Consider the following 27,605-nt stretch of genomic DNA (forward strand, 5'->3'; position numbering starts at 1 on the left):
ATTAATTGTGTCAGCCTCAGGCCTGCTCACTGTGGCCTGTCTCATAGACTCTCACCACAGAGTCATACAACACAGTAACAGACCCTTTTTCCCACTGAGTCTGTGCCCACCATCAATTAACATTTGTACTAATCCTACATTGATTCCATTTTTATTTATTCTTTCAACATTCCATCAATTTTCTGCTAGGTTCTACCAGTTACCTACACATCAAGGGCAATTCACAATGGCCAATTAATGGACTGGCCTGCACACCTTTGGGGTGTGGGAGGAAACTGGAACATCAGGGTGAAAACCATGCAGTTATAAAGAGATTGTGCAAACTCCACAGAGACAGGAGCTGAGGTCAAAATTGAACTGGAGCCTTCAGTGCCATGAGGCACTAGCTCCACCAGATTTCCCATTGTGCCGCCATCACCTTCCAAATTTCCAAACTCTACCACCTTCCTGTACTCCCAGACCTGGCTTGGCCTATCCTAAGACTCTTATTGCAAAGGTTTGTTTGCAATGTTTGTCTGGTAGTGTCCAAGGCCTTGCATGCTATTAAAGTTCACAGTAATAGATGAGGAACCAAAATGGTTGTTATAATATTTTGTGGTGACTTATTGTTCACTTGGGGGGCATACTATACTTCCCAAGCAAACCAACCTACCAAGAAAATTATAGTTGTTTCTTTGTTAAATTTACCCTTTCAATATCTAAATTTAATTCAATGATGTTTGAAAAGATGAAGGTTTATTTACACACAACATAAAGATTTGGAAGGTGCCTGGTATTTTGGCAATTAATGTGAGGTATGAAGGTCATTTGTGTGAGAATGAATATGTGATTCTTTTTTCAGTTGAAGGGTCTGTGTGATAAATCGATCAAATATTTGGGATTAAAACGTAATATGTTTAACCTTCTATTAAGTAGTAAAATTATCTGTTTGCTGGTTCTGATCTTCAATTAACAGTAAATTTAAAAAGAAAAAATATGGAAAATCTGAGTAAGTTAACCAGCATCTGTTTTGATGTTTGGCGTGTGTGCCCGAAATAACATTGGCCAGAATCTGGATTGCACTGTGCCATTTTTAGGTGCGCTAACCACCCCTTTTTCATTGAATAATGGAATTTAAAAACAAAACAAAAGGGACTGCAGTTGTGCAGCAGTTTGTCATGGTACTCCATCTCACCCTGTGAGTGTGCATGGCCTCCATTCAGACTGAAGCAGGCTTTCACTGCACCGGCATGGACCAATACCATTAAGCAAGGGGTCCCTGGACGCCAGGTTGGGAACTCCTGCCATAGTGCATCTTTGTAGGCACCAGTCAATTTGTAATATATATATAAAAGTAACGGGGAAGTATGGAAACAAGTGAAGAGTCCAGAAGAGATGTGCTAACATAACCCATCATTTCTCCCTGTACAAGTAACAAATCTGCACCTCTGCTGCAATCACATACTTGACCTCTTGAAACCTGTCATTATATCTAGGATGTTCATAAAGTCCCATCTGCAAGGATAGACTTTTAATTCCAAATTTTTTACTTTTCTATAGTTGCACATAAAGCATAGGAAGTTAACTAAAATGTTATTATTGTGTGCCTTCCATCGTGTCTCCGTTTCTGGGTGAATGATTTGTTTAAAAGTTGATTGTAAATTGATGTGTTAAATATGATACTGCGTTTGGAATGAAACAACAGCGAGGGCCAAACTGTCCCGGGCCATCAGAGAGGCAAAGCGTGCACACGCCCAGCGAATCCACAGCCACTTCCAGGACAGCGGCGACACGCGGCGCATGTGGAAGGGCATTCAGGACATCACCAACTACAAGACAACACCACCTGCCTGTGCTGGTGATGCCTCCCTCCCAGATGCGTTGAATAACTTATACGCTTGTTTTGAGGTGGAAAATGACGTTGTGGCGAGGAAGACCACCCCTCCTCCAAATGACCAGGTGCTGTGTCTTACCGTGGCCGATGTGAGGAGAACCCAGTGCAGGGTCAACCCACGGAAGGCTGCTGGACCAGACAATATTCCTGGCAGAGTGCTTAGAGGATGTGCAGACCAGCTGGCAGATGTTCCTGCTGATATCTTCAACATCTCCCTGAGCAGCGCTGTTGTTCCAACGTGCTTCAAGACCGCCACCATCGTCCCCGTGCCGAAGAAGTCTTCAGTGTCCTGCCTCAACGACTACCATCCCGTCACACTCACATCCATCATCATGAAGTGTTTTGAGAGGCTCGTCATGAGGCACATCAAGAACCTGCTGCCCCCCTCACTGGACCCCTTGCAGTTCGCGTACTGTCCCAACTGTTCAACAGACGATGCCATTGCCATCACCCTCCACCTGGCCCTAACCCACCGGGACAAAAAAGACACATCCGTTTGAATGCTGTTAATAGACTTCAGTTCAGCATTCAACACAATCATTCCTCAGAAACTGATTGGAAAGCTGAGCCTACTGGGCCTGAACACCTCCCTCTGCAACTGGATCCTAGACTTCCTGACTAGGAGACCTCAGTCAGTCCAGATTGGAAGCAGCATCTCCAATACCATCACACTGAGCACGGGGTCCCCCAGGGCTGTGTGCTCAGTCCACTGCTGTTCACTCTGCTGACCCACGACTGTGCTGCAACACACAGCTCGAACCACATCATCAAGTTCACCGACGACACGGCCGTGGTGGGTCTCATCAGCAAGAACGATGAGTCAGCATACAGAGAGGAGGTGCAGCGGCTAACGGACTGGCGCAGAGCCAACAACCTGTCTCTGAACGTGAACAAAACAAAAGAGACGATTGTTGATTTCAGGAGGACACAGAACGGCCACTCTCCGCTGAACATCGACGACTCCTCCGTAAAGATCATTAAGAGCACCAAATTTCTTGGTGTTCACCTGGCGGAGAATCTCACCTGGTCCCTCAACAGCAGCTCCATAGCAAAGAAAGCCCAGCAGTGTCTCTACTTTCTGCAAAGGCTGAGAAAAGTCCATCTCCCACCCCCTATCCTCACCACATTCTCCAGATGTTGTACCTTGAACGTGTTTACATGTCGCAAGAAGGAGCAGGCCATTCGGCCGTTCCAGCCTGCTCCACCGTTTGTTAAGTTGATAGCTGCTTTTCTAACTCACTGCCATTTTCTTGCACTATTTGCATATCTTTTGCCCTCAATGCGTAAAAATTTATCAATCTATGTTATGAATTCTGAGCCTCCAGAGCCCTCTGTAGTAGAGAATTCTAAGTATTCGGCCAACTCTGAAGAATTTTCTCCCCTCTCTGTCCTAAATGGCCCATTCCTGTCAAGTGGTTTGGATGGTCCAATGACATCTTGTCTCAGACATATTAACTTCAGAGAATGCAGTTCCACTCTACCCAATCAGTCCTCCTTCAGCAGAACTCCCATCTCAGGAACCAGCCGGGTTCCTCATAGCACTCTCACTATAGCAGGAACCTTGTTAAGTAAGGAGACAAAATCAACATCAGACACCAGGTGCAGTCTCACTAAGGACATATATAATTAAAATAAGACTTCCTTACTCTTGTATTCAAATCTTCTAATTAAAATCAATATACCATTCATATTACTAATCACAGTGCTTTGGTATGTGCACAAGCAGGCTTGGTCTCTTTCAGCATCATCATGATCAAATCACTCAGAATTTTATAAATACTTTGAATTGGCTGTTTGGATTCAGAACTAGCTTGTGCATAGAAGACAGAGAGTAGAGGTCTGTGGAGGTCTGTGATTAGCGGTGTTCTGCAGGGATCTGTACTGGGGCCTCTGCTGTTTGCGATGTGTGTAAATAACCGGGATGAAAATGTAGATGGGTGGGTTGGTAAGTTTGCAGATGATATGAAGATCAATGGTGTTGTGGATACCATGGATGTCTGACAAGGAATAGAACAGGATGTAGGTCAGTTGCAGATGTGGACGGAGAAATGGAAGATAAAGCTTAACCCAACCAAATGTGAAGTGTTGTATTTTGGTAGGTCAAATATAAAGAAATAGTACACTGTTCAGGACGAGACACTGAACAGTGTGGATGGGCCGAGGGATCTTGGGGTCCAAGTTCATAGCTCCTTGAAAGTGACTACACAGATTGTTAGGATGGTGAACAGGCCTTTATTAGTTGAGGCTTTGAGTTCAAAAGTCAGTAAGTTATGATAGAAACCATAAATGGAAGAAAGTCTGCAGATGCTGGAGTTCCCCCACACACAAACTGCTGGAGGAACTCAGTAGGTCAGGCTGCATCAATGGGAATGAATAAAGAGTTGACGTTTTGGGCTGAGACCCTTCTTCAGGACTGAGAAGGAAAGGGGGAGATGCCAGAATGAAAAGGCTGGGGGGAGGGGAAGGAGACTAGCTAGAAGGAGGTAGGTGAAGCCAGGTGGGTGGAAAGGTCCAGGGCTGGAGAGGAAGGAATCTGATGGGAGAGGAGAGTGGACCATACAAGAAAGGATAGGAGGAGGGGTCTCAGAAGGAAGTACTAGGCAGATGAAAAGAGGTAAAAGGTCAGAGTGAGGAATAGAGGAAAGGGGGAGAATTTTTTTTAACTGGAAGGAGGTGCTCCTCCACTCTGAGGGTGGCCTAATCTTGACATAAGAGGAGGCCATGGACCAACACTTCCCTATATGAATGGGAATTCAAGTGTTTGGCCACCAGGAGGTCCTGCTTGTGGCGGATGGTGCAGAGGCGTTCAACAAAACGGCCCCCCCAATTTTACCACGAGTCTCACCAATGTAGAGGAGGCTGCGTCAGGAGCACCAGACACAATAGATGACCCCAGCAGATTCACAGGTGAAGTGTTGTCTCACCTGGAAGGACTGCCTGGGGCCCTGAATGGGGGTGAATGAGCAGATGTTGCAGCTTTATAAAACTCTAATTAGGCTGCATTTGGAGTATTGCATCCAGTTCTGTCACCCCACTGGAAGTGTGTTGGGACTTTGGAGAGGGTGCCAATGATGCTTACCACAATGCTACCTGGATTAGAAGGGATCTCTGATCCAGCAGGCCATGCAGCATGGCAGCAGCGGCCTTTCAGATCTGGTGCTACTTTAATTTAGTTTTTTAATTTAATTTTAAGGCACAATTAGGGTTTAGGGCAATGGATAACAGAACAACTATCTACCATCGCCAGATACTGCTACAATACAGAGATCGCCCAGAAACAAACCTTCATGAAGATCTGCTGGTTAAATTGCGTGACCTCGGCTTGCTGAGAGAATCAGGCCCACAGTCCTCGGAGTCGCCTGATGCCAGTGGCCAGAGATGGGGACGTTGTAAGCAGTGTGCGAGGAAGCGGAAGCGAGGCGAGCAGGCAGGAGTCCGTGCCAGGAAAAAAGCAAGTCCTAGCCAGTCGGCTGTCCCGTCCATTCTGCTCTCCAATGGACATTAAATCGGACTACATCCGACTCCAATGAAATACTCGGCGGGAGTACAGAAACGGACGTGATCCCCGATGCCGCCATTCAGCTGTTTATTTATGTAACAGTTTTTCCACCAAGCCATCGGACTACCAACCTACTGCCCTCCACTGTTCCCATTGTCTTGTTTATTATTCATTGTAATGCCTGCACTGTTCTGTGTACTTTATGCAGTCCTGGGTAGGTCTGTAGTCTAGTGTAGTTTTTGTGTTGTTTTACGTAGATCAGTGTTGTTTTTGTATTGTTTCATGTAGCACCATGGTCCTGAAAAATGTTGTCTCGTTTTTACTGTGTACTGTACCAGCAGTTATGGTCGAAATGACAATAAAAAGTGACTTGACCTGACTTGACTTGACTTGATATGCTCTAATGAGAGAGTGGACAAATGTGGATTGTTTTCTCTGGAGCGGCAGAGGTTTGGGGAGATCTGAGAGAGGTTTATAAGATTATGAGAGGTATAGATAGAGTAGACAGACGGTATCTTTTTCCCAGGGTTGAAATGTCTAATAGCAGTTAGCATGCATTAAGGTAAGAGGGGGTAATTTCAAGGGAGATGTGAGGGGCAAATTTTATCAGATAGAGAGCGGTGGGTGCCTGTGAAGCATTGCCTGGGGTGGTGGTAGAGGCAGAAACATTAGAGACTTTGAAGAGACATTTAGATAGGCAATGTATTTGAGGAAAATAGAAGAATATTGACATTGTGTAGGCAGAAGAGTTGGTTATTTAGTTTAGTTGGTTATTTGGTCACTAAATTAATTGGCTTGGCACAACATTGTGAGCTGAATGATCTGTCCTGTGCTATACTGTTTGATGTTCTATGTACTTCATCTTTCCTATGATACAGTATGTGGGTAGCACCACTTGTATTCCGATTCTACCCCATCTGTACACTCAGCCTCTTTACATCAGCCTTTGTGCTCATAATTTCACTCAATGTAGAGTTCGTTGTCAGCAAACATGGAAATAAGGTAACACACACAAAATTCTGGAGGAACTCAGCAGGCTAGGCAGCACCTAGGAAAAAAGTAGAGCCGACATTTTGGGCCGAGACCCTTCAGCAGCTTCCCCTTTTCTCCAGTCCTGCTGAAGGATGTCAGGCTGAAACATAAACTGTACTCTTTTCCATAGATTTGCCTGACTTGCGGAGTTCCTCCAGTATTTTGTGTGTGTCCCTATATTACACCACTGTTCAAAGCCTGCCCATCCAAGAGCCATCTATTATACTCAGTCTTTGTCCCTGCCTGATAACCTAATGTTCATCAGCTTCTTGTGTGGGACTTTATTGAATGCCTTATGAAAATCCAAACAAATCTCATCCATTGGTTTCCCTTGTCTGTTCTACCTGTCACTGCCTAAAAAAATACTGTGGCTTATTAGTCAGACATAATTTTTCCTTTCAGAAGTCCATGTTGTCTCTGCCTAGTACCATTATCATCTCCTTAGTTCTGTTGCTATTGATAATGTGATAATGTGTCATAAATTCATTGTTGTCTCTCCCCTTCCATTCTTAAATGGTGGGCTCTCATTTCCTTCCCTGTAACCCACAGGAGCGGTTCCAGAATCTTCATAACTTCAGAAGATGGTAACCAGAGGATTCGCTGTCTTTATCACTGGCTTTTGAACCAGTGGTTTCAAGATAACTTCAATCAACTTCACTTGCCCCATCACTGATCTGTTCCCACAACCTATCGACTCACTTTCAAGGACTCTTCATCTCATGTTCTCAATAGTTATTGCTTATTTATTATTATTGTTATTGCTTTTTTTCCTTTCAGTTTGTTCTCTTGACACATTGGCTGTTTGACCATCCTGTTGGGTGCAGTCTTTCATTGATTCTATTATGGCTCTTGTATTTTCTGTTTATACCCACAAGAAAATGGTTGCATATGGTGACATATATGTACCTTCAAAATAAATTTACTTTGAACCTCTTTCACAACTCTGGGATATATTTATTGGCCTTCAAGTTCTGCAAATCCCAAGGATTTATTGGCCTTGGGATAAGACTAGCTTCTCTTGTAATATTTTTTGATTAATAAATAGTTCCTTCAGTTCCCCACTTTCACAAGAGCCCAGATTCTCTAATATTTCTGCCAGGTTTTTGGAAGAAAATAAAGACAGGCATGAAGTGTTTACTTAATTTCCTGCTATTGACCAATTAGACAGTGTGCAGCCTCTGTCTGTAAGCACCTGTGCATTACATATCTCGTGCATTACTTGGTTGTTTTGGGAGTGTTTCTGTGATGATAGATTTTTGTAAGATATGGGGAGAATAAGGAGTTCAGGTGATGTAAGGTTAGCAAAATGTGACTATGTCATGTGATTGAATGCCACAAAATCAAACCTCCTAAGAATAAATCCAGCCAGTGTTGGCAACTGATTTCACACTGCCACATGCTCTCTTATCTTTTGGCACATGACTATCCTCACCCAATCATTTTGTCCACAATTAAACTTCAATTGTTTCTGATTCTTCAGTTCAGTCACTTCATGTATACATTTGAAATTCTTATAATGATAAACATTATAATGTTTATAAACATTAACTTATGTACATTGTGTGTATAAAAATGCCTTTCAATGAAATTATTGGCAGCAGTAATTCAAAAGTTGGGCGTCATGGTAGGTTACCCTCACACTATTACAGCTTGGAGCACCAGAGTTCAGAGTTCAATCCCACCATCCTCTGTAAGGAGTTTGAATGGTCTCCCTGTGGAATGCGTGAGTTTCCTCCCACAGTTCAAAGACGTACCAGTTCGTAGGTTAATTGGTCGTTGTGAATTGCCCTGTGATTAGGCTAGGGTTAAATGGGTGGGTTGCTGGCAGCATGGCTCGGTGGGTCGGATAGGTCAGTTCCTTCGCTGTATCTCTAAATAAAATTAAAAGTTACCCTTCATCATGGGACAAGTGTCCTCCGTATTGACGGGTTGAAGTTTCCGCTCTCCACTACTACTATCTTTTGGGTTCTAAAAGGAAAAATCTAACAACATCAATAAGCCTCACTGATGATTTCAGTCAGTTCCAGGAACCCTGGTGCAAAGTTCCATTTTAGTTTTGTATGACTGGTTTTGTGTATTTTTACTGACTGACCCTTATGTGCTTGCAGAGCGTCCTGTTTTCACAAAGCTCCTGACAGACGTCACTGCGGATGAAAGCAGCACCATTGTACTATGGGGCACAGTTGCTGGAAAGAGTCCAATTACCATCTCCTGGTTTCTAAATGGTGAGGTTGACCCCTGGTAAAATAAGTGTTGAAAAACTCAATTGCAGTGCTGATTTTAGAGACTGGCTATAAGCATTCAAGGTTGTAATGACCAGGAGTCACAAGGGTCATTAGTTAATGTAAAGGGACAGCCTCAGTTTGAATGCTGAACCCATGAAATGGCTTCAATCAGAATGTTTGCATATTAAGTGCCTGAATTTGGTGATTGGCTGATAACCCATAACTTCTTTGTTAATGGTTGAATTCCCTCACTCCTTCTATGACTGCCCTCTCCTATTTTGCCTAAGGAATAATGACCCAGTTTTCTTTAGTTAATATTTTGAGATGTGGGTATCGCTGTGAAGGATAATATTTATTGGCCTATCCTACTCTTGTTAAGACATTGGTGAGCAGCAGCCTTGCATCACTGTGGGCCTTAGTAGGTCAGTATAGTTTGGTTTGGTGTTGCTTTATTATCGTCACATGTACCAAGATATAGATCAAATCATTACACAGTGCATTGAGGTGGAATAAGCTCGAATACCAATGTAAAATCAGAAAATATGGTCTAACCTGCTGAATACCTCCAAAGGAATGGAATGGGGAAAGGAATGGAGCTAATGTCACATTAAGGTCGCAAATACCAGTCACAGATTTGGTGGCATTGCAAATGCAGTCACTCAATTCGAGAACAGCCCCACACTGTTGCTTACCTACAAACATAGTAAGCAGTAAATTCCCAATTCTTCTCATATTTGAACATTGATAAGCTATATTAATTTTAAATAGTATGGTCAGTGAACTGCATGTTACATGATGCTCCAATAGACATTATTTCTGATGGCCTCCTGGTTTGTTTCAGGTGAAGCTGCAAAGTTTGGCCGAGCTTCGTTCAATGACGGTGTTGCCCAGTGGGTGATTGAGGACTGTTTGCCCGAAGATGCAGGCACGTACATGTGTGTTGCCGAAAATGCCTTGGGAAGAGCTTCAAGCAGTGCAACAGTGACGATTCAAGGTGATTGAAGGATGTGGATGTGCTTATTGTGTGTCATCTGAAGCCATTTTTATTCATCACACCTTTGACTGGCCTTCTACGGCATCAATAATAAATTCTCATTGTGCTTAACCTCTCCTGGACCACCTCTAGTGCCTGCAGGAGACATGCATCTAGTATCTGTCTGTCTGTATTGTATTTTGTATTGCACAGTTTTATTATGGGTTACAATAATTTGTCACGTGGGTTTGGGTGTGGTAGAAGTAAATGAGTATATTCATGTATTTGCCCTTTGAGTTGTTACTTTTAGTTAAATAGAAACTTAGTAAGGACTTGGATATTTTTTGTTGACTACTAATATCGCTCATTTCACTAAAACTGCTAATTTCACCAGTACACTAGTTTCATTAGTTTTTACCACTATTTTGATCATTTGTCTTTGTCACTCATTTGATACTGATTTGCTGCTGCCTTATTTCATTCAGTTTCTCTTTCTGAACAGATGGAGCACAAAAAAAACCTCAGCAATCCTCTAATCGCCGTATGTGTGATCCTCATAAATGCATAGCCAGTTCATCAATGCAGACAGTAATCTACAGTAAACCAGAACAGCATACAATAATGAGACCATAATACCATAAGACATAGGAGCAGAATTAGGCCATTCAGCCCATCAAGTCTGCTCTGCCATTTCCTCATAGCTGATCCTGGATTCCATCAAACCCATACACCTGCCCTCTTACCATATCCCTTGATGCCCGGACCAATCAGGAATCTATCAACTTCCGCCTTAAATATACCCATGGACGACCCCCACCACAGTCTGTGGCAGAGAATTCCACTCTTTGGCTAAAAAAAAAAAAATCCTCCTTACCTCTGTTCTAAAAGGTTGCCCTTCAATTTTGAGGCTGTGTTGTCTAGTTCTGGATACCCCTACCAGAGGAAACATCCTCTCCACTTCCACCTTATGTAGTCTTTCAACATTTGGTAGATTTCAATGAGATCTCTCCCTCCCCATATTCTTCTAAATTCCAAGTACTTCTCATATGTTAACCCCTTCATTCCCAAAATCAATCTCGTGAACCTCCTCTGGACACTCTCCAATGACAATACATCCTTTCTGAGATAAGGGGCTCAAAACTGTTAATAACCATTCATAAAGGGGGTGGTGTAGTGGCTTTAGATAGGGAAAGCCTAGTATATTCTCTTTGCTTAGGGTTGTAAGAACAGATTGAGATGATAACTAAGATATGTCCTCTGCTTAATAGATTTTGAAACTCTTCAGCGTTCAAAACATTTGCCCAAACAGATGAGAAGTACAGACGGTGATGGAGGACTTGGTGAGACCTGTTCAGAACACGGAACAAAAGGTTACAGTTTGCAGTCCCAGGGTGAACCAACTCAATTTTCAACCGGTCTTTTGTGTCCAGATGATGTGAATCAAAGTACTAGGAACAGAAGCTTTCCTAAAGGTAATGATTAACATTTGATCTACTTTAGTTCAGCTGTGCATTTGAATGCACCCACAATTAAAACCAGCCAGATATACCTCTTCACTTTTTCTCTCCTTGAATTATTTAATTACTTTCCAATGTTATATTCATTTTGTATGCTTTGTATAAATGCGGGCACTTTAGCCAAAGAATGCCTTTGCTGAATGGGTGCCGTGCAGTTGAGAGTGGGCTTACTTCTGAGAAGAGGATCTTTGGTCAGATTTCTCTGTCTATTAGATTTTGGGAGGGAATTCAACTCCAACTTTACAGTAAGATTTTTGTTGGCACCTTTTTATTGGTGAGAACCTACCCATTCCCCCTCTGTAAATGACTTCAAGATAGTGTCTTATCCAAACTTTGACTCCATTATAGTGTTCAACCTTACTAAACTGAAAACTGAGTGTTAATTTGTTCACAGTATTATCAGGTTTTCCCCAAAACTGCACTTTTTAAAGGGTTAACTCACTTACAGCAGTATTGTCCTCTGGTCACAAAGAGAATCTCACCGGGAGGATGGGTGTCTGGACTGGTATGCCCATGGCAGCTCTGGTAATGGTCACACTAAACTTCCCAGCTTTGTGGTTTTTCCTAGTTGATCTTTCACATTGCTGCACTAGGGAAATCTCTCAAATTCAAAGGTATTTTGATCCCAGCCAGGACTCTTTCCTGGAAGAGTCACTGGTTTGTGAAATTCTTTCTTGGTTGCTGTGCAAATCTATAGATGCTAATCAGTCTTGCAAATGCCTGTTAGTACTTGCTTTGCATGTGCACCAGGGAGTCCAAACATTGGGTTGTTCTTCCACATCACCAGATAAAATTGCTGGTTTATGTTCAAACCAACCAGTCTGCAATCTCCATATCAACAACTCAAGGCCCCCTGAAGGCAAAATCATCTTGAAGCTTAGAGATACTAGTTTGTGTTGCTAATTTCAAATATTTTGGTGTCAGTAGCAAGCAACACTCACAAGATATTGGAGGAACCCAGCTGGTCAGGCAGCATCTATGGAAATAAATAAGCAGTTGATTTTTGGCCAAGACCATTCATTTTCATAGATGCTGCCTAACCTGTTGAGTTCCTCCAGACTTTGCATGTGTTGCTCTGGACTTCCAGCATCTGCAGACTTCTTCGTGTTTATGTTTTGGTGTCTGTCCTTCTGAATAATGTCAAATTCCTAAAGTAAAAAGACCTACAATATGCCATCCTGTCAGACAAAGAAAGCTAGATTTTCATTTTAAGTCAAGACAGCTGATGCTGTAATCTGGAGCAAGAAAACAAATTGCTTGAGGAACTCAGCAGGTGAAGCAGTATCCGCAGAGAAAAAGATGTTTCAGGCCAAGATTCTGCATTGGGACTCAGAGTACTGAGGGAAGGTAGCTGGTAAAAGTGTTAGGAGGGAGGACAGAGGCAGGCTCGTAGGTGATGCGTAGAGGGAGACAGGAGGGGTTGTTTAGAGACAGGGGTTGCTGGGTGATAAGTAGAAATGGATAAGAAAAAGAGAAGTATGGGCACTTGGAATCAGGTAAGGGAGAGGATAGGGAGGGTAAGCCAGAGGAGAAGAAACCCAGGTAGATAGGCACGTGCAGTGCTGAGCAGTAGGAAATAAGAAAGGAGTGTAAATGGAGAGCAAACCTCGTCAGACTGACAGCTCTAGGAAAGCAGCACAGTGGCTGTGGGTTACCTGAAACTGGAGAATTCAATATTCATACCATTGGGATGTAGGCTACTCAATTGGAGTGTGAGGTGTTGTTATTCTACTTTGCCTTTAGCCTCATGGTGGAGGTGAAGAATGTCAAAGACAGACTGGTAAAGGTGAGAATGGGAAGGGGAGTTGAAGTGACATACAACTGGAAACTCAAGATACTAGCTGCAGACAGAGCACAGGTTCTCAGCAAAATATTTACCTACTCCAGCTGATTCAAGCAGGCTTCAATCATGCCAGCTCCCAAGAAGAACGTGGTAACCTGCCTTAATGACTATTGTTCAGTGGCACTTACATCCACTGTGATGAGGAGCTTCAAGAGGTTGGTCATGAAGCATATCAACTCCTGCCCAAGGAGTGAATTGGAGCTGCTCCAATTTGCCTACTATCATGGCAAGGTCAAAGTTCAAAGGGAGTGTAGTATCAAAGTACATATATGTCATTTTCTTCTGGGCATTCTCAACAAATTCATAGAATAATAACCATAACAGAATCAATAAAAGACCACACCAACTTGAGCGTTGGTGTGCAAAAGACAACAAACTGTGCAAATACAAAAAGAAATAAATAACAATAATAAATAAGCAATAAATATTGAGAACATGAGATGAAGAGTCCATTGGTTGTAGGAACATTTTAATGATGGGGCAAGTGAAGTTATCCCCGTTGGTTCAACAGCCTGATGGCTGAGGGGTAATACTTGTTCCTGAACCTGGTGGTGAGAGCCCTGAGGCTCCTGTACCTTCTTCCTGATGGTAGCAGCAAGAAAAGGGCATGTCCTGGATGGTGGGGGTCCCTGATGATGGATGCTGCTTTCCTGCAACAGTGTTTCATGTAGATATGCTCAATGGTGAGGATGGACTGGGCCATATTCACTACATTTTGTAAGAGTTTCCATTCAAAGGCATTGGTTTTTCCATACCAGGTCAAAAGCAGGTGCCATCTCATTGGCACTTCACTCAGCTCTGGAACACCTGGACAACAAAGATGCATACACTCAGCATTTAACACAATCATCCCCTCAAGACCCCTCACTAAGTTCCAAGAGCTTGGCCTCAATGCCTCCTTGTACAACTGGATCCTTAACTTCCTCACTTGCAGATCCCACTACAGATTGGCAACAACATCTGCTCCACAATCACCACGGCACATTTGAACCACAAAGCAGGTTCCCATGACTACGGTATGTTTCCCCAGTCGGTTATGAGTGCGGGATGTACTAATGGTGATGTGACAGGAAGGTTCATATCTCAGGATGGATTGTAGTTGGTGTAAAAGATCTGAAAAGCGGTACATCTTTGGATTGAGGAAGGAAACTGGAGTACCCGGAGGAAACCCATGCCTTCCATGGGGAGTATGTACAGTCTCTATGCAGATGACATCAGAATTGAACTCTGAACTCCAATGCCCCCAGCTGTAATAGCATCATGCTAACTGCTATGCTGCTGTGGCACCCCATTGATTTTCATGGAACAGGCAAAGAACAGCCAGTAAAATTTGCATGCAGACTGAAACATAGCAGTTAAGATGATAGTGGGGAGTTTACTAAAAGAGACCTGTGACCTTGTGCTGAAGCAGAATTCAATCAAACATGGTGACCTACAGTTTCAAATCAATAATGTGTTCTGGTGCTGTTGCTATGCAGTCGGGAACTGTGAACCCAGACACAAGGCAAATCATACGTCCACTAAACGCTGCAAACACTGGACATAAGGGAAGGAGAGAACAGATTGAATATTTATACCCCTGGAAGAAATGAAAGGGCACCTCTTCAGAGTTTGAAAGATATAACTCCAGCTGTTTTACAAAAATACGTTCAAGAGTCAGATTCCATAACAGGGGTTGAGCCACCAGTATCTGCTTAGGTGCGCACAGAATGATTTGCTTGCACAAAGCATGAGTACCTGAGGGTTGCATTGGTATTTTTTCACAATCATTTATCAGTATGCATCCTTCATTCACCTCTTTAACCCTTCATTTTCTTTTTACAGATTTATCCCCTTTGAAGAAGAAGCCATCTTCAAAATCAGGTGATCCTTCTTGTTTACAGCTCAGTTAGAGATGGTAGTTGTGTTTGTCATTGGAGTCTAGCTGCACTGCTAGCCCAGAAGGGCCAAATGGATAAATGTAGGGAGTTGCGGAGTTGGCTCAGCCTGCTCCTGAGCTGGTAGGTGGAGTGAAGCAGCTTAACATTCAACATTACTCAAAACATATGGGCACTCTGGCTCTTGCACACTTGATTTGCTTTAAAATTACAGGCTTCTCAATCTCTCACTGGAACATAAGGAAATGTTTCAAAATTATGTTGCAATAGGTTAATATTTGTCAACCACCAGCACTCAGACTTCCCCAATTTCCATTGGATCAAGCCTGACTGGCAGTGGGGTTAGGGACACTCCCAGCTGCATTCTTGCATGGAACACATCCCTTCACTCCTTAGATCAGCAAGTTTATTATATCTCAACATCGAGGTTTGAAATTATCTATGATAATAATCTGTAATCTATAAATGAACCATGTAGACAACATCATATATATCTGTGATACATTTCCTACAGCCAATGTGCTATGTTTAATTTGAAGTTTTGTTTTCTCCCTCTTAGTTTACTTTTAAGTTTCAGGGTTTTTTTTAACAACACAGTGAATTCCAGATCCTGTTTAATAGAATAGTCTTCAAGGATCCTTTGAACTACCTGGTTTTTCCATCCAATTACCTATCCTAACAATTCCAGAAATATCTCAAATATTTCCATTTCTCCATCCTTTGAATCTCTCAATTACACAGAAGGAGGCCATTTGGACATTCAGGGTGGCTCTCAGCAGAGTTTTGCAAACAATCATACTTAACTGCAACTTATTCCCTCTTAATTGCCCACCAACTTCCCTTTGATTCTTTTGTAACTTGCCCTCATGGAGGTAATTCAGAATAGACAATTAACTTATCAGCGGATCTATAGGATGTGGCAGGAAGCAGGAAGCGCTTGTGGGAAATCTGGGCACTCAGGATGTGCAAACTCCCCACAGAGAGCACTGGAGATCAGGATTGAACCTGGGCCCATGACATGGTCAGACAGCAGCACCAACTGCTGTGCCAGCATGCTGCCCTGAAAGAATGCGGGAATTTCTAGTAGCCTTACAAGAACTGTCGTGGTGCATGTAGGTACTAACGATATAGGAAGAAAGCGGGATGAGGTCCTACATCTGAATTTAGGGGGCTAGGAGATAAATTAAAGAGTAGGACCTCAAAGGTAATCATCTCAGGATTATTACCGGTGCCAAGTGCTAGCCAGAGTTGGAATAGCAGAACAGCTAGAATGAATATGTGGCTTGAGTGGTGGTGCAGGAGGGAGGGCTTCAGATTCTTGGGGCATTGGAACCGTTTCTGGGGGAGGTGGGACCAGTACCATCCGGACGGTCTACATCTGGGCAGGGCCGGGATCAATGTCCCAGGGAGATTGTTTGCTAGTGCTGTTGGGGAGGTTTTAAACTAATATGGCAGGGGGATGGGAACCCACACAGAAAAGAAGAGGGCAGTGATGCAGAGTCCAAAGCTAGAGTTAGTGAAAAAAAACGTAAGAGTAGAGTGCATAAAAGTAAAAAACAAAAATCGCATAGGTCACTAGATTCTAAAAGGACAATGAGTATAAGGGCACTTTATCTAAATGCCCGTAGTATTAGAAACAAGGTTAGTGAATTTGCGGCACAGGTCAGTACCAAGGCATATGATTTAGTGGCCATTACAGAAACCTGGTTGCAAGGTGGAGATGGCTGGGAATTAAGTATCCAAGGGTATCAGGTAATACGGAAAGATAGGCAGGAAGGCAAAGGAGGTGGGGTGGTGCTCTTAATTAAGGATGAGATCAGGGCGCCACAGTCCAAAGACCTATAGGTTAGTAGGTTAATTGGTCATTGTAAATTGTCCGGTGATTAGGCTAGGGTTAAATTAGGGGTTGTTGGGCAGCATGGCTCGAAGGGCTGGAAGGGTCTATTCTGCATTGTACCTCACTAAATAATAAAGTAACTTTTAAGGGAGATGGCATGCTTGCAGCTGTATCACACAATGTTATTAGATGTTTCAAAACAAAAAATTCTTATTTGCTTGAAATATTTGAGTGGTTGTAATGGTTAAGTTTGACATTTGATCTTCCTTAGGGCCACCTCGATTGTTGGCGCCTCAGACTCATGTGGAGGTGAAGGCAGGGCAGCGAGCTGAGCTGACCGTTGGGATTGTAGGAACCCCTCCCATTGCTGCAACATGGCTGAAAGGAAAAACCCAGGTGCGTAGAAAGTGAGGCTTCGTGATTCTGTTAGCAAATTAAAGGTTAAAGATTAACTTTATTTGTCACCTGTACACTGAAACATGCAGTGAAATGCATTATTTGCATCGACGACCAACACAGTCTGAGGATATGCTGAGGACAGCCTGCAAGTGTCGCCAAGCTTCCGGCACAAACATTGCATGCCCACAACTTACTAACTGAAACCAGTAATGCTTTTTGGAATGTGGGTGGAAACCAGAGCACCTGGAGGAAACCCATGTGGTCACAGAGAGAACATACAAGCTCCTTACAGACAGCGGCAACAATTGAACACTGATCTTCCGGTCACTGGCGCCGTAAAGCATTGCATTAACTGCTATGCTACCATGCTGCCTTGGTGAATGCAGAAATGCAGAAGACCAGAGTAGAGATATTGTCATTTCATGTACCATTAACAACATCTGATTTACTTTAGAGAGGAGCATACTCCAATATTTATGTTTTTATGTAAACTTTCTCCTTCAGAGTCTTTTCACACAAAGGTCATTGATCCCAATGTGGGGAGTTTTTAGACAACTGTAATCCATTGCAAATAAAATTTTGTTTTCGATTTCATTTACAACCTTTATCATTTCCCATTCAACTTTGTTGACTCACCCCACTTCTCTCATTGCACTGAAACCTCTCTGACTGCACCACATTTCTGCTCTCATCGTTAATGTCAAGCTGCCTATCTGTCATCCAACTGTTTCATCTAATGTACCTTCAAATCTGTATTGAGGTGAAGACTTATTGTGGCACCATTTTTCCAAGAACTTAAAATTCTAACTCTTGCATTGGCTGTTTATTCTCTCCTTCTCAAAAGGTATCTAGAAGCAAAGTTTCATACCACCTGGCCATTAGTTCTTGGTTTATCCTATATATCCTTCTGCACATTAAAGGGTGCTGGTGGTAGCTTGTTACAAAGTGTGTCCTGGGGGTATGTGAAAGCGATAAGACAGGATGTTTTCACTGGAGACCCTAATCTGATTTACACCAATGAATTGGAACTGTCACACAGTTAAAACTTGGCTAAGTCTAGGAGACCCTCGTGTGCTGCTGGTCTGATGTCCAAGACTTATTGGACTGAAGTTCTCACAGTGCACTCGCTGGATTTCACACGGATTCCACAAACGGAGTGCCGTTTTTCAGGAAAGGCACGATGGCTCAGCCAGTATAGCTGGTGCCTCTCAGCTCCAGTAACCTTGGTTCAGTCCTGGCTTCACGTACTGTCTATGTAGAGAATGCATATTTTCCCTCAGCCTGTATGACTTCCCTTCATGTGCTCTGCTTTCCTCCCACATCCCAAAGCCATGTGGTTTGGTGGGTTAATTGGCCGTGGAAAATGCCCTTGTGGGGAGCTGATGGGAATGTGGGGGCAAGTAAAGTACAATTGGTATTATACTGTAGATGATTGCTTGGTGAAGATTAAAACAGAAATGCTCGACCCTGTTTAATTCTGTATTTTTATCTGCTTTAAAAAAAAACATTCATGTATAATGTTGGAATGATTTGGAAGTTGGTATAACATCAATATGGTCTGAAATTGGGAGCGGCACCATCGATTCTTCTCATTTGTTTCCATTAGATTGTGAATAGCTCTCGAATCTCTGTGGACAAAACCGAAGCTGGGACAAAGCTCGTGATAAGAGTTGTGGAAGTGAGTGACGCTGGACTTTACACACTTGTGGTGAAAGACCAGAATGGAAATGTACAACATCAGATCCATTTGGCTGTTGTAGGTAGGTGGACATCAAATGCGCTACTCAGGAATTTAAAGGTTTGAGCAAAGAAAGCCTTAACAGGACATACTGCAGATAGTTTGAGCTCCTGGATATCCACCCACCTTGAAGCTCTGCTACTTGAAAGCTTGTCATTACCCAAGAATGTGAGATATGCAAGAGAAACCGGCCACTCTAGGGAGTGCTCTTGATGCTTGTAGCAGCAACATAACACTAGTTACCACAAACCCAAATAGAACCTAAGAGCCTACTCGGACACAAATGATTGGAACATAGAACCATAGAAAACTAGCAGCACAATACAGGCCCTTTGGCCCACAAAGCTGTGCCGAACGTGAAATTACCTAGGGTTACCCATAGCCCTCTATTTTTCTAAGCTCCATGTACCTATCCAGGAGTCTCTTAAGAGACCCTATCGTATCTGCCTCCACCACCATCGCCGGCAGCCCATTCCACGCACTCACCACTCTCTGCGTAAAAAAATTTACCCCTGACATCTCCTCTGTACCTGCTTCGAAGCACCTTAAAACTGTGTCCTCTCATGCTAGCCATTTCAGCTCTGGGAAAAAGCCTCTGACTATCCACATGATCAATGCCTCTCATCATCTTATACACCTCTGCCAGGTCACTTCTCATCTTCCATCGCTCCAAGGAAAAACCTATTCTCATAAGGCATGCTCCCCAATCCAGGCAACATCCTTGTAAATCTCCTCTGCACCCTTTCTATAGTTTCCACGTCCTTCCTGTAGTGAGGTGACCAGAACTGAGCACAGTATTCCAAGTGGGGTCTGACCAGGGTCCTATATAGATGCAACATTACCTCTCGGCTCTTGAACTCAATCGCACGGTTGCTGAAGGCCAATGCACCGTATATCTTCTTAACCACAGAGTCAACCTGCGCAGCAGCTTTGAGTGTCCTATGGACTCGGACCCCAAGATCCCTCTGATCTTCCACGCTGCCAAAAGTCTTACCATTAATACTATATTCTGCCATCATATTTGACCTACCAAAATGAACCACCTCACACTTATCTGGGTTGAACTCTATCTGCCACTTCTCAGCCCAGTTTTGCATCCTATCGATGTCCTGCTGTAACCTCTGACAGCCCTCCACACTATCCACAACACCCCCAACCTTTGTGTCACAAACTAGATTGCTTGAGGTTGTGGATAGTAGATGGTGGATGGATTGGGATTGGTATTTGTTGTCCAGATGGCACTGGGAGCTGGAGACTGTGACCATATGGGCAGCTGCTACAGGAAGGGTTGGGACTGCTGGATGACTTTGGACATTAGTTGCTCATTGAGGCTGGAGACACCATGGGTTTTCTGGATTGGTCAGGTCTTCAAGGGGTCATAGAATCGTGAGGAGGTCTGAGGTTGGAGGTGGTTGAGGCCTTTGCCTTTGGTTGGAGGTATGGCGGGATGAGAAGAGATTGGTGGATTGGGGGAGTGGGGGGGAGGGTTTTGTACCATGAGCTGAGAGGTTATTGAAGTTAAGTCAGTGACTTGTCCTGGATCTGATGGCACAGTGCTGTGAATACCAAGATTTCCTCAGAACATTTGATGATTGTCATTACTGGATAATTTGTAATTTCCCCTTTATGCTCCAAAAGAGATGTTGATGTCTTTTCCTATAATGTGATTGTAATCACATTAAGTATGCAGGTTGGATTGGAAAATAGCAGATTGAGATTCAGGAGGGATTGATGTTGACCGGGCAAATTAGTCAGCAATACACAAACTAATTTCTAATGTAACACACAAAGTGCTGGAGGAACTCAGTGGATCAGGAGAGAAATAATTAGTCAGAGTTCAGATGAAGATTCTTAACTCAAAATGTCGACTCGCTGTTGCCCTTCCTAGACGCTACCTGACCTGCGGAGTTCCTCCAGTGTTTTGTGTGTTGCTCCAGATTCCAGAAGCTGTCTCATCTCTTTCCAGCTAATCTCGAACCTCTTGTTTCAATATGTAATCAATGACTCATCTGGGAACTTCACCTCATTGTGGCAGGAAGTATGCTGTATTACTGAAGTTCAATTGGAGTTCATACATCTAGGTCATATGGTAGGTAAATGACAATGGAATAATTGGCAAATAGATTAAAACTAGTTTCTAATTTATCTTAGACAGGCCAGAGCCTCCAGTGGGTAGGCCTTGTGTCTCTGATCTCTGCAAGAGTACCCTCAACCTGTCCTGGTCAGGCCCATGTTATGATGGTGGCAGTGCTATCAAGAACTATGTTATTGAGGTGAAGCAATCTGGTGATAAGGAATGGAAAACACTGACCGATTCCTGTTGTGACACATCGTATCATGTGGACAAACTGAAACCCGGTGGAGAGTACATCTTCCGTGTTTATGCAGTAAACTCATATGGCATTAGTGAAGTAGGTGAAGAATCCAAGCCCATCAAGATTACCACTGAAGGTAAGGAAATGGACCCTGCAAGTTCTGCGTGGATTAAAATATTAAATTACAAATTAATACTGCTTAATTTTGGGATATTGTCTTCATCTTTATCTGAATCTTCTTCATAGCCATTGCTAGCACCTAGCTTTGTACTATCAGCTGTAAAAATGTTCAAGTGCACTTCAGGTGACACTTCGTGATATTTAGTAAAATAAATACGTGAAGTTTCAAATTTTCTCCTGGTCAGTTTCCTGGTCTTGACCATCAGAATTACACTTCCAAGGGCTTGTGCCATTGCTGTGTTTCAAGCCAATCACTTGGGCATTTGCAAGGAATTGTGAAAATATACGAGGATGAAATTCGTAAATTGATTTAACTTTGTTCTAGATAGTACAGACCTTATTCAGATCTCACCAGAATGCTAATGTGCTAATCTCATTCAATCTTCCATGGTTATTGTAGCAGCTTCTTGTAAAACAAACCAAACGCACTGAGACACTGAGTGAGGGAATGAACACTGCGTGACGTACTTCCAAATTACTGAGTTCCAAGTCAAGAAAAGTAAATTTGAAACTAGCAAAGATGAATGATCAAAAATAGCGATAAATACTAACGAAATTAGTGTAGTGAAGGCAAAATTAGCGATCAACAAAAAATATCCTACTCTCTAACTAAGCAAACAGCATAAAGGGTGAATACGTGACTATACTGTTATTTCTACAATGCCCAAACTCACGTGACAAAATACCATAACCAATAATTTTTAAAAAACACACAAAATACAATACAAACAGACAGAAATAGATACATGTCTTCTACAGTTATAATGGTAAATCTTTTACATTTTTATTCATTCAAGACTGGGCTTCAGAGACTGAGCCACCATTTCATTACCTATCCATAGTTGCCTTTGAAAACTGAATCAGAATCAGCTTTAATATCACCGACATATGTTGTGAAATTTGTTGTTTTGCGGCAGCAGTATAATGCAATACATAATAATAAACACTATAAATTACAATATGCTATATATATATATATATATATATATATATATATAAATTCAGAACATAGTGCAAAAAGAGAGCTAACAAAATATAGGCAACACACACAAAATGCTGGAGGAACTCAGCAGGCCAGGCAGCATCTATGGAAAAGAGTAAACAGTCAATGTTTCGGGCCGAGACTCCTCCAGACTTGCTGAAAAGTCTCGGCCCAAAACGTCGACTGTGCTCTTCTCCATAGATGCTGCCTAGTCTACTGAGTTGCTCCAGTATTTTGTGTGTGTTGCTCTGGATTTCCAGCATCTACAGATTTTCTCTTGTTTGTGATTGGACTGAAAAAGCATAGTGAGTTAGTGTTCATGGGTTGGTTCATTGTCCATTCAGAAATCTGATGGTGGAGGGGAAGAAGCTGTTCCTGAAACATTGAATGTACGTCTTCAGGCTCCTGTACTGCCTCCTTGATGGCAGCAATGAGAAGAGGGTATATCCTGGGTGATGGGAGTTCCTTAATGATGGATGCTGTCTTCTTGAGGCATCTCCTTTTGAGAGCATTCTCGATACGGGGGAGGCTGGTGCTCATGATGGAGCTGGCTGAGTTTACAACTTTGTATAGCTTTTTCAGATCTTGTGCAATGGAAACCACCCACCCTACCCATAGGAGATGGTGATGCAACCAGTTAGAATGTTCTCCATGGTACACCTGTAGACATTTGTGAGAGTGTTTGGTGACATTCCAAATTTCCTCAAATTCCTAATGAAATATAGCCACTGTTGTTATTTGTTTGCAATTGCATCAGTATATTGGACCCAGGATAGGTCCTCAGAGATGTTGACACCCAGGAACTTGAAACTGCTCACCCTTTTCACTGCTGATCCCTTGATGAGGACTGGTTTGAGTTCCCTTGACTTACCCTTCCTGAAGTCCATAATCGATTCCTTGGTCTTACTGATGTTGAGTACAAGGTTGCTGCTACGACATCACTCAACCTGTATCCATCTCACTCCTGTACATCTCCTCGTCACTATCTGAAATTCTGCCATTGGCAAATTTATAGGTGGCGTTTGAGCTGCGCCTAGCACCATTGTTATGGGTCTAGAGAGAGTCAAGCAGTGGGCTAAGCACACATCTTTGAGCAGCGCCGTTATTGATTGTCAACGAGGAGATGTTATTTCTAATCTGCACTGACTGTGGTCTCCTCGTGAGGAAATCAAAGATCCAGCTGCAGAGGGAGGTACAGAGCCCCAGGTTTTGGCGCTTGTTAATTACAACTGAGGATAGGATTGTGTTGAATGCTGGGCTGTAATCAATAAAAAGCAGCCTGATGTATGTATTACTATTATCCAGGTGATCCAAGGCCTCTAACTTCAACTGGAATTGTTTTCTCACTCTTAAAATACCCTTACATAGTTCATACCTGGATTTCCTGTATAGTGCTGAATCACTATACAGAAATGCCACAGGTCTAGCCCTCAGTAGACTACGAATCTCCTGGTTCATCCATGGTGATTTGCAATGGTGACCTTGTTGGACACTAAGCACTACCATTCTCAATGACAGCAAAGAAAGTGGGCTTCAGGTTACTAATGGCTACTCATAATTCTTGTGCCAACTCTACCCTTAATGTTAGTGTGAGGCTTCAGTTTTCATCTGTCAATTAGAGCAGATTTCTTGAAGATCCCTTGAAGATTATTGTGAGAATTGAGGATTGTTAATCAAGCTGTGCCATTGATGATTCTGACATGTTTTTTTTCCTTTATTAAGCTTCAGTCGTGAGATATTTTCCTGTTTCAGTTTGGTCATTAGCTCTGCTGTCACACATTCCAGCTCAAAGATCAAAATTCAAAGTAAATTTATTATCAATGTACTTGTTGTACATTTGTACATTCCCAAACCAAAAGCCATGGGTGAACCAGGAGGTACACGCACAGCACGCTGGAGGAACTCAGCAGATCGGGCAGCATTTGTGGAAACGAACAGTCAACGTTTCGGGCCGAGACCCTTCGTCAGGACTGAAGAGGGAGGGGGCAGAAGCCCTATAAAGAAGGTGGGGGGGAGGGTGGGAAGGAGAAGGCTGGTAGGTGCCTGGTGAAAAACCAGTAAGGGGAAAGATCAAGGGGTGGGGGAGAGGAAGCAGGGAGGGAATAGGCAGGGGTTAGGACTTGCGGAGGGCCATTTCAAGAGTGAAGAAACAATTCTGAGTGAGGTTGGAGGCAACATCAGATGCATGTCAACTCTGGCAGAGTTTGCAGACGTTACTTCCTACAAAACAAAACCCAACATCATGAATGGCAGCAATGCTTCACTACCAGACGAGGTCAATGCTTTTTATGCTTGCTTTGGAAGGGAGAATAAAACCACAGTTATGAGGGTCCCTGCAGCATCCAGTGACCTTGTGACCTCGGTCTCCGATGCCAACGTCAGACTGTCTTTGAAGAGGGTGGACCCTTGCAAGGTGTCTGGCCCTGATGGAGTACCTTATAAGGCTTTGAAAACCATCTTGGGAACTAGCCTCCATAGTATCCAAGACATCTGCAAGGAGCAGTGCCTTAGGAAAGTGGCGTCCATCATTGAGGACCACCCCCCCCCTCCCCGCCACATAGGACACGCCCTTTTCTCACTGTTACCATCAGGCAGGAGGTATAGAAGCCTAGAGGCAGACACTCAGCAATTTAGAAACAGCTTCTTCCCCTCTGCCATCCGATTTTTAAATGATCATTGAACCCATGAACACTAATTCACTACTTTTTTCCTGCTATTTTTGCACTGCTTATTTTAATTTAACTATTTAATAGACACATATATGCTTAATGTAACCGTTTTCCCTCTATTTATTTATCATGTGTTTCATTGTACTGCTGCTGTAAAATGAACAAATTTCAAGACATATGTCAGTGATAGTAAACCTGATTCTGATTCTGAAAATACATGTCTGTCACCATACACAATACAGAGATTCATTTTCTTGCAGGTATACTCAATAAATCCAAAAACCATAATAGAGTCAATGAAAGACCACACCCAACTTCAACCAGTGTGCAGAAGACAACAATGTGCAAATACAAAACATACATACATACATACATACATAAATAAATAAATAAGCAAGCAAGCAAGCAATAACTATCGAGAACATGAGATGAAATCTCCTTGAAAGTGAGTCCATAGTTTGTGGGAACAGTTCAGTGATGGGTTGAGTGAAGTTATCCCCTCTGGTTCAAGAGTCTGATGTTTGAGGGGTAAGAACTGTTCCTGAACCTGATGGTGTGAGAAGTGTGAAGAGAGCATGTCCTGGGTGATGGGGGCCCCTGATGATGCATGTTCAGGACAGGACAGCGCTCCGTGTAGATGTGCTCAATGGAGGGAGGACTTTACCCATGATGGACTGGGCTGTATCCACTACTTTTTGTTGGATTTTCCAGACAAGGGCGTCGGTGTTTCCACACCAGGCTGTGATGCAGCCAGTCAGTATACTCTCCACCACACATCTATTGAAGTTTGCCGAAGTTTTAGATGTCGTGCTGAATCTATGCAAATTTCTAAGGAAGTGGAGACACTGCTCTACTTTCTTCATAGTTGCATTTACACGCTGGGCCCAGGAAAGGTCCTCTGAAATGATAACACCGAGGAATTTAAAGTTGCTGACCCTCTCCACCTCTGATTCCCTAATGATGACTGGCTCATGGACCTCCAGTTTCCCTCTCCAGAAATTAATAATCAGCTCCTTGGTCTTGCTGACATTGAGTGAGAGGTTGTTGTTGTGGCACCACTCAGCCAGATCCCCAATCTCCCCAATGCTGACCCAACACCACCTTTGACTCACCCACGACACCAGAGTTGCAGCTAAATATGGCATTGGAACTTCATGAGATGTTCTTTAGGGCATTCTATAAATGAGCTATCTGCCTTAGAATGAATGAAGAATGAAGGTACTGATGGATTGATGCAGGATGGCACTGAGCTTGAATCTCTCCATTGCTTCTCTTCTCTCTGAGATGAAGAAAGAATTCCCAGGAATCACTGCTTGTTGTCAGGGCAATTGGGAATTGGGCAATTAGTAGATTTTTGAATGAATGTTCTTGCTGGCCCGATTATAAATATGCCTAATATTCTAAACTTGATCCAGTTCCTCACTTACAATTGAACGTTAGAATCTGAGCTATTTGTAACCAAGGACATGAAATGAATTTCAAAGTTAGCACTGGTTGTAATATCAAAGGTTGTCTGTAGAGAACAATCCACATGATATCCTAAGCAGATCAATATAGTGACTGTAAGTGAAAACTGTTGATGCTGGAAATCTGAAATAAAAGCAGATATGGTTGGAAAATCTTAGCAGGTCAGACAGCATCTGTGAAAGGAGAAACAGTCACTAATTTGGGTAGAGTTCTGATGATGCCTGAAATATTGTTTCTATTTCCACAGTTACTGTCTTACCTGCCAATGTAATGACCAATCTTTGAGAAGGTGTGACAGCCTGAACAAAGAGGACAGAACAATGGCCCATTCACAGTATATCTGGTGCAGTGGGCCATGTAACAAGAGTAATTAGTGCTTAATTTTGCTGATTTTGTTATTATGCTTAATTACTCTAATTTGAATGCCAATTACTCTTATTTTGCTATATCGCTAATTTAGTTTCAAAGGTTCAAAGGTACAATTTAATGTCAGAAAAATGTATACAATATACATCCTGAAATGCTTTTTCTTCGCAACCATCCACGAGAACAGAGGAGTGCCTCAAAGAATGACTGACAGTTAAATATTAGAACCTCAAAGTCCCCCCCACCACAGCTCCCCTCCCTCCCGCGCATAAGTGGCAGCAAGCAACAATCCCCCTCCCCCGCCAGCAAAAATAAAACATACCTGCTATCTGCTCAAGCGTGAGCAAAGCAATAGCAAAGACACAGACTTGCAGTTACCCCAAAAACTACCTTGTTCACTCGATAATTTGACATGCTGCTGGCTCTCTCTCTCCTAATAATTCATTCGTAAGGCCAGTGATGTTGTGGGGATGGAACTGGACTCTCTGATGGTGGTGTCTGAAAAGAGGATGCTGTCCAAGTTGCATGCCATCTTGGACAATGTCTCCCATCCACTACATAATGTACTGGAGTACATTCAGCCAGAGACTCATTCCACCGAGATGCAGTACTGAGCGTCATAGGAAGTCATTACTGCCTGTGGCCATCAAACTTTACAACTCCTCCCTCGGAGGGTCAGACACCCTGAGCCAATAGGCTGGTCCTGGACTTATTTCATAATTTACTGGCATAATTTACATATTACTATTTAACTATTTATGGTTTTATTACTATTTATTATCTATGGTGTAACTGTAACGAAAACCAATTTCC

At 42.8% G+C, this 27,605-nt stretch overlaps 1 protein-coding gene across 1 annotated transcript in view; it reads left to right on the forward strand.

Annotated features, from left to right (window-relative positions):
• Positions 1-27,605, forward strand: part of LOC140191402 (myosin light chain kinase, smooth muscle-like) — a 73,997-nt gene that overhangs the window by 16,806 nt on the left and 29,586 nt on the right. Inside the window, exons 2-8 of the mRNA XM_072248795.1 lie at positions 8,513-8,629; positions 9,471-9,623; positions 10,871-11,074; positions 14,787-14,825; positions 16,948-17,072; positions 18,682-18,835; positions 20,965-21,264. Of these exons, the coding sequence (XP_072104896.1) occupies positions 8,513-8,629; positions 9,471-9,623; positions 10,871-11,074; positions 14,787-14,825; positions 16,948-17,072; positions 18,682-18,835; positions 20,965-21,264 (1,092 nt within the window). The remainder of the gene's footprint in view (positions 1-8,512; positions 8,630-9,470; positions 9,624-10,870; positions 11,075-14,786; positions 14,826-16,947; positions 17,073-18,681; positions 18,836-20,964; positions 21,265-27,605) is intronic.

The sequence above is a fragment of the Mobula birostris genome, chromosome X, assembly GCF_030028105.1.
Source record: "Mobula birostris isolate sMobBir1 chromosome X, sMobBir1.hap1, whole genome shotgun sequence".
Lineage (NCBI taxonomy): Eukaryota > Metazoa > Chordata > Chondrichthyes > Myliobatiformes > Myliobatidae > Mobula > Mobula birostris.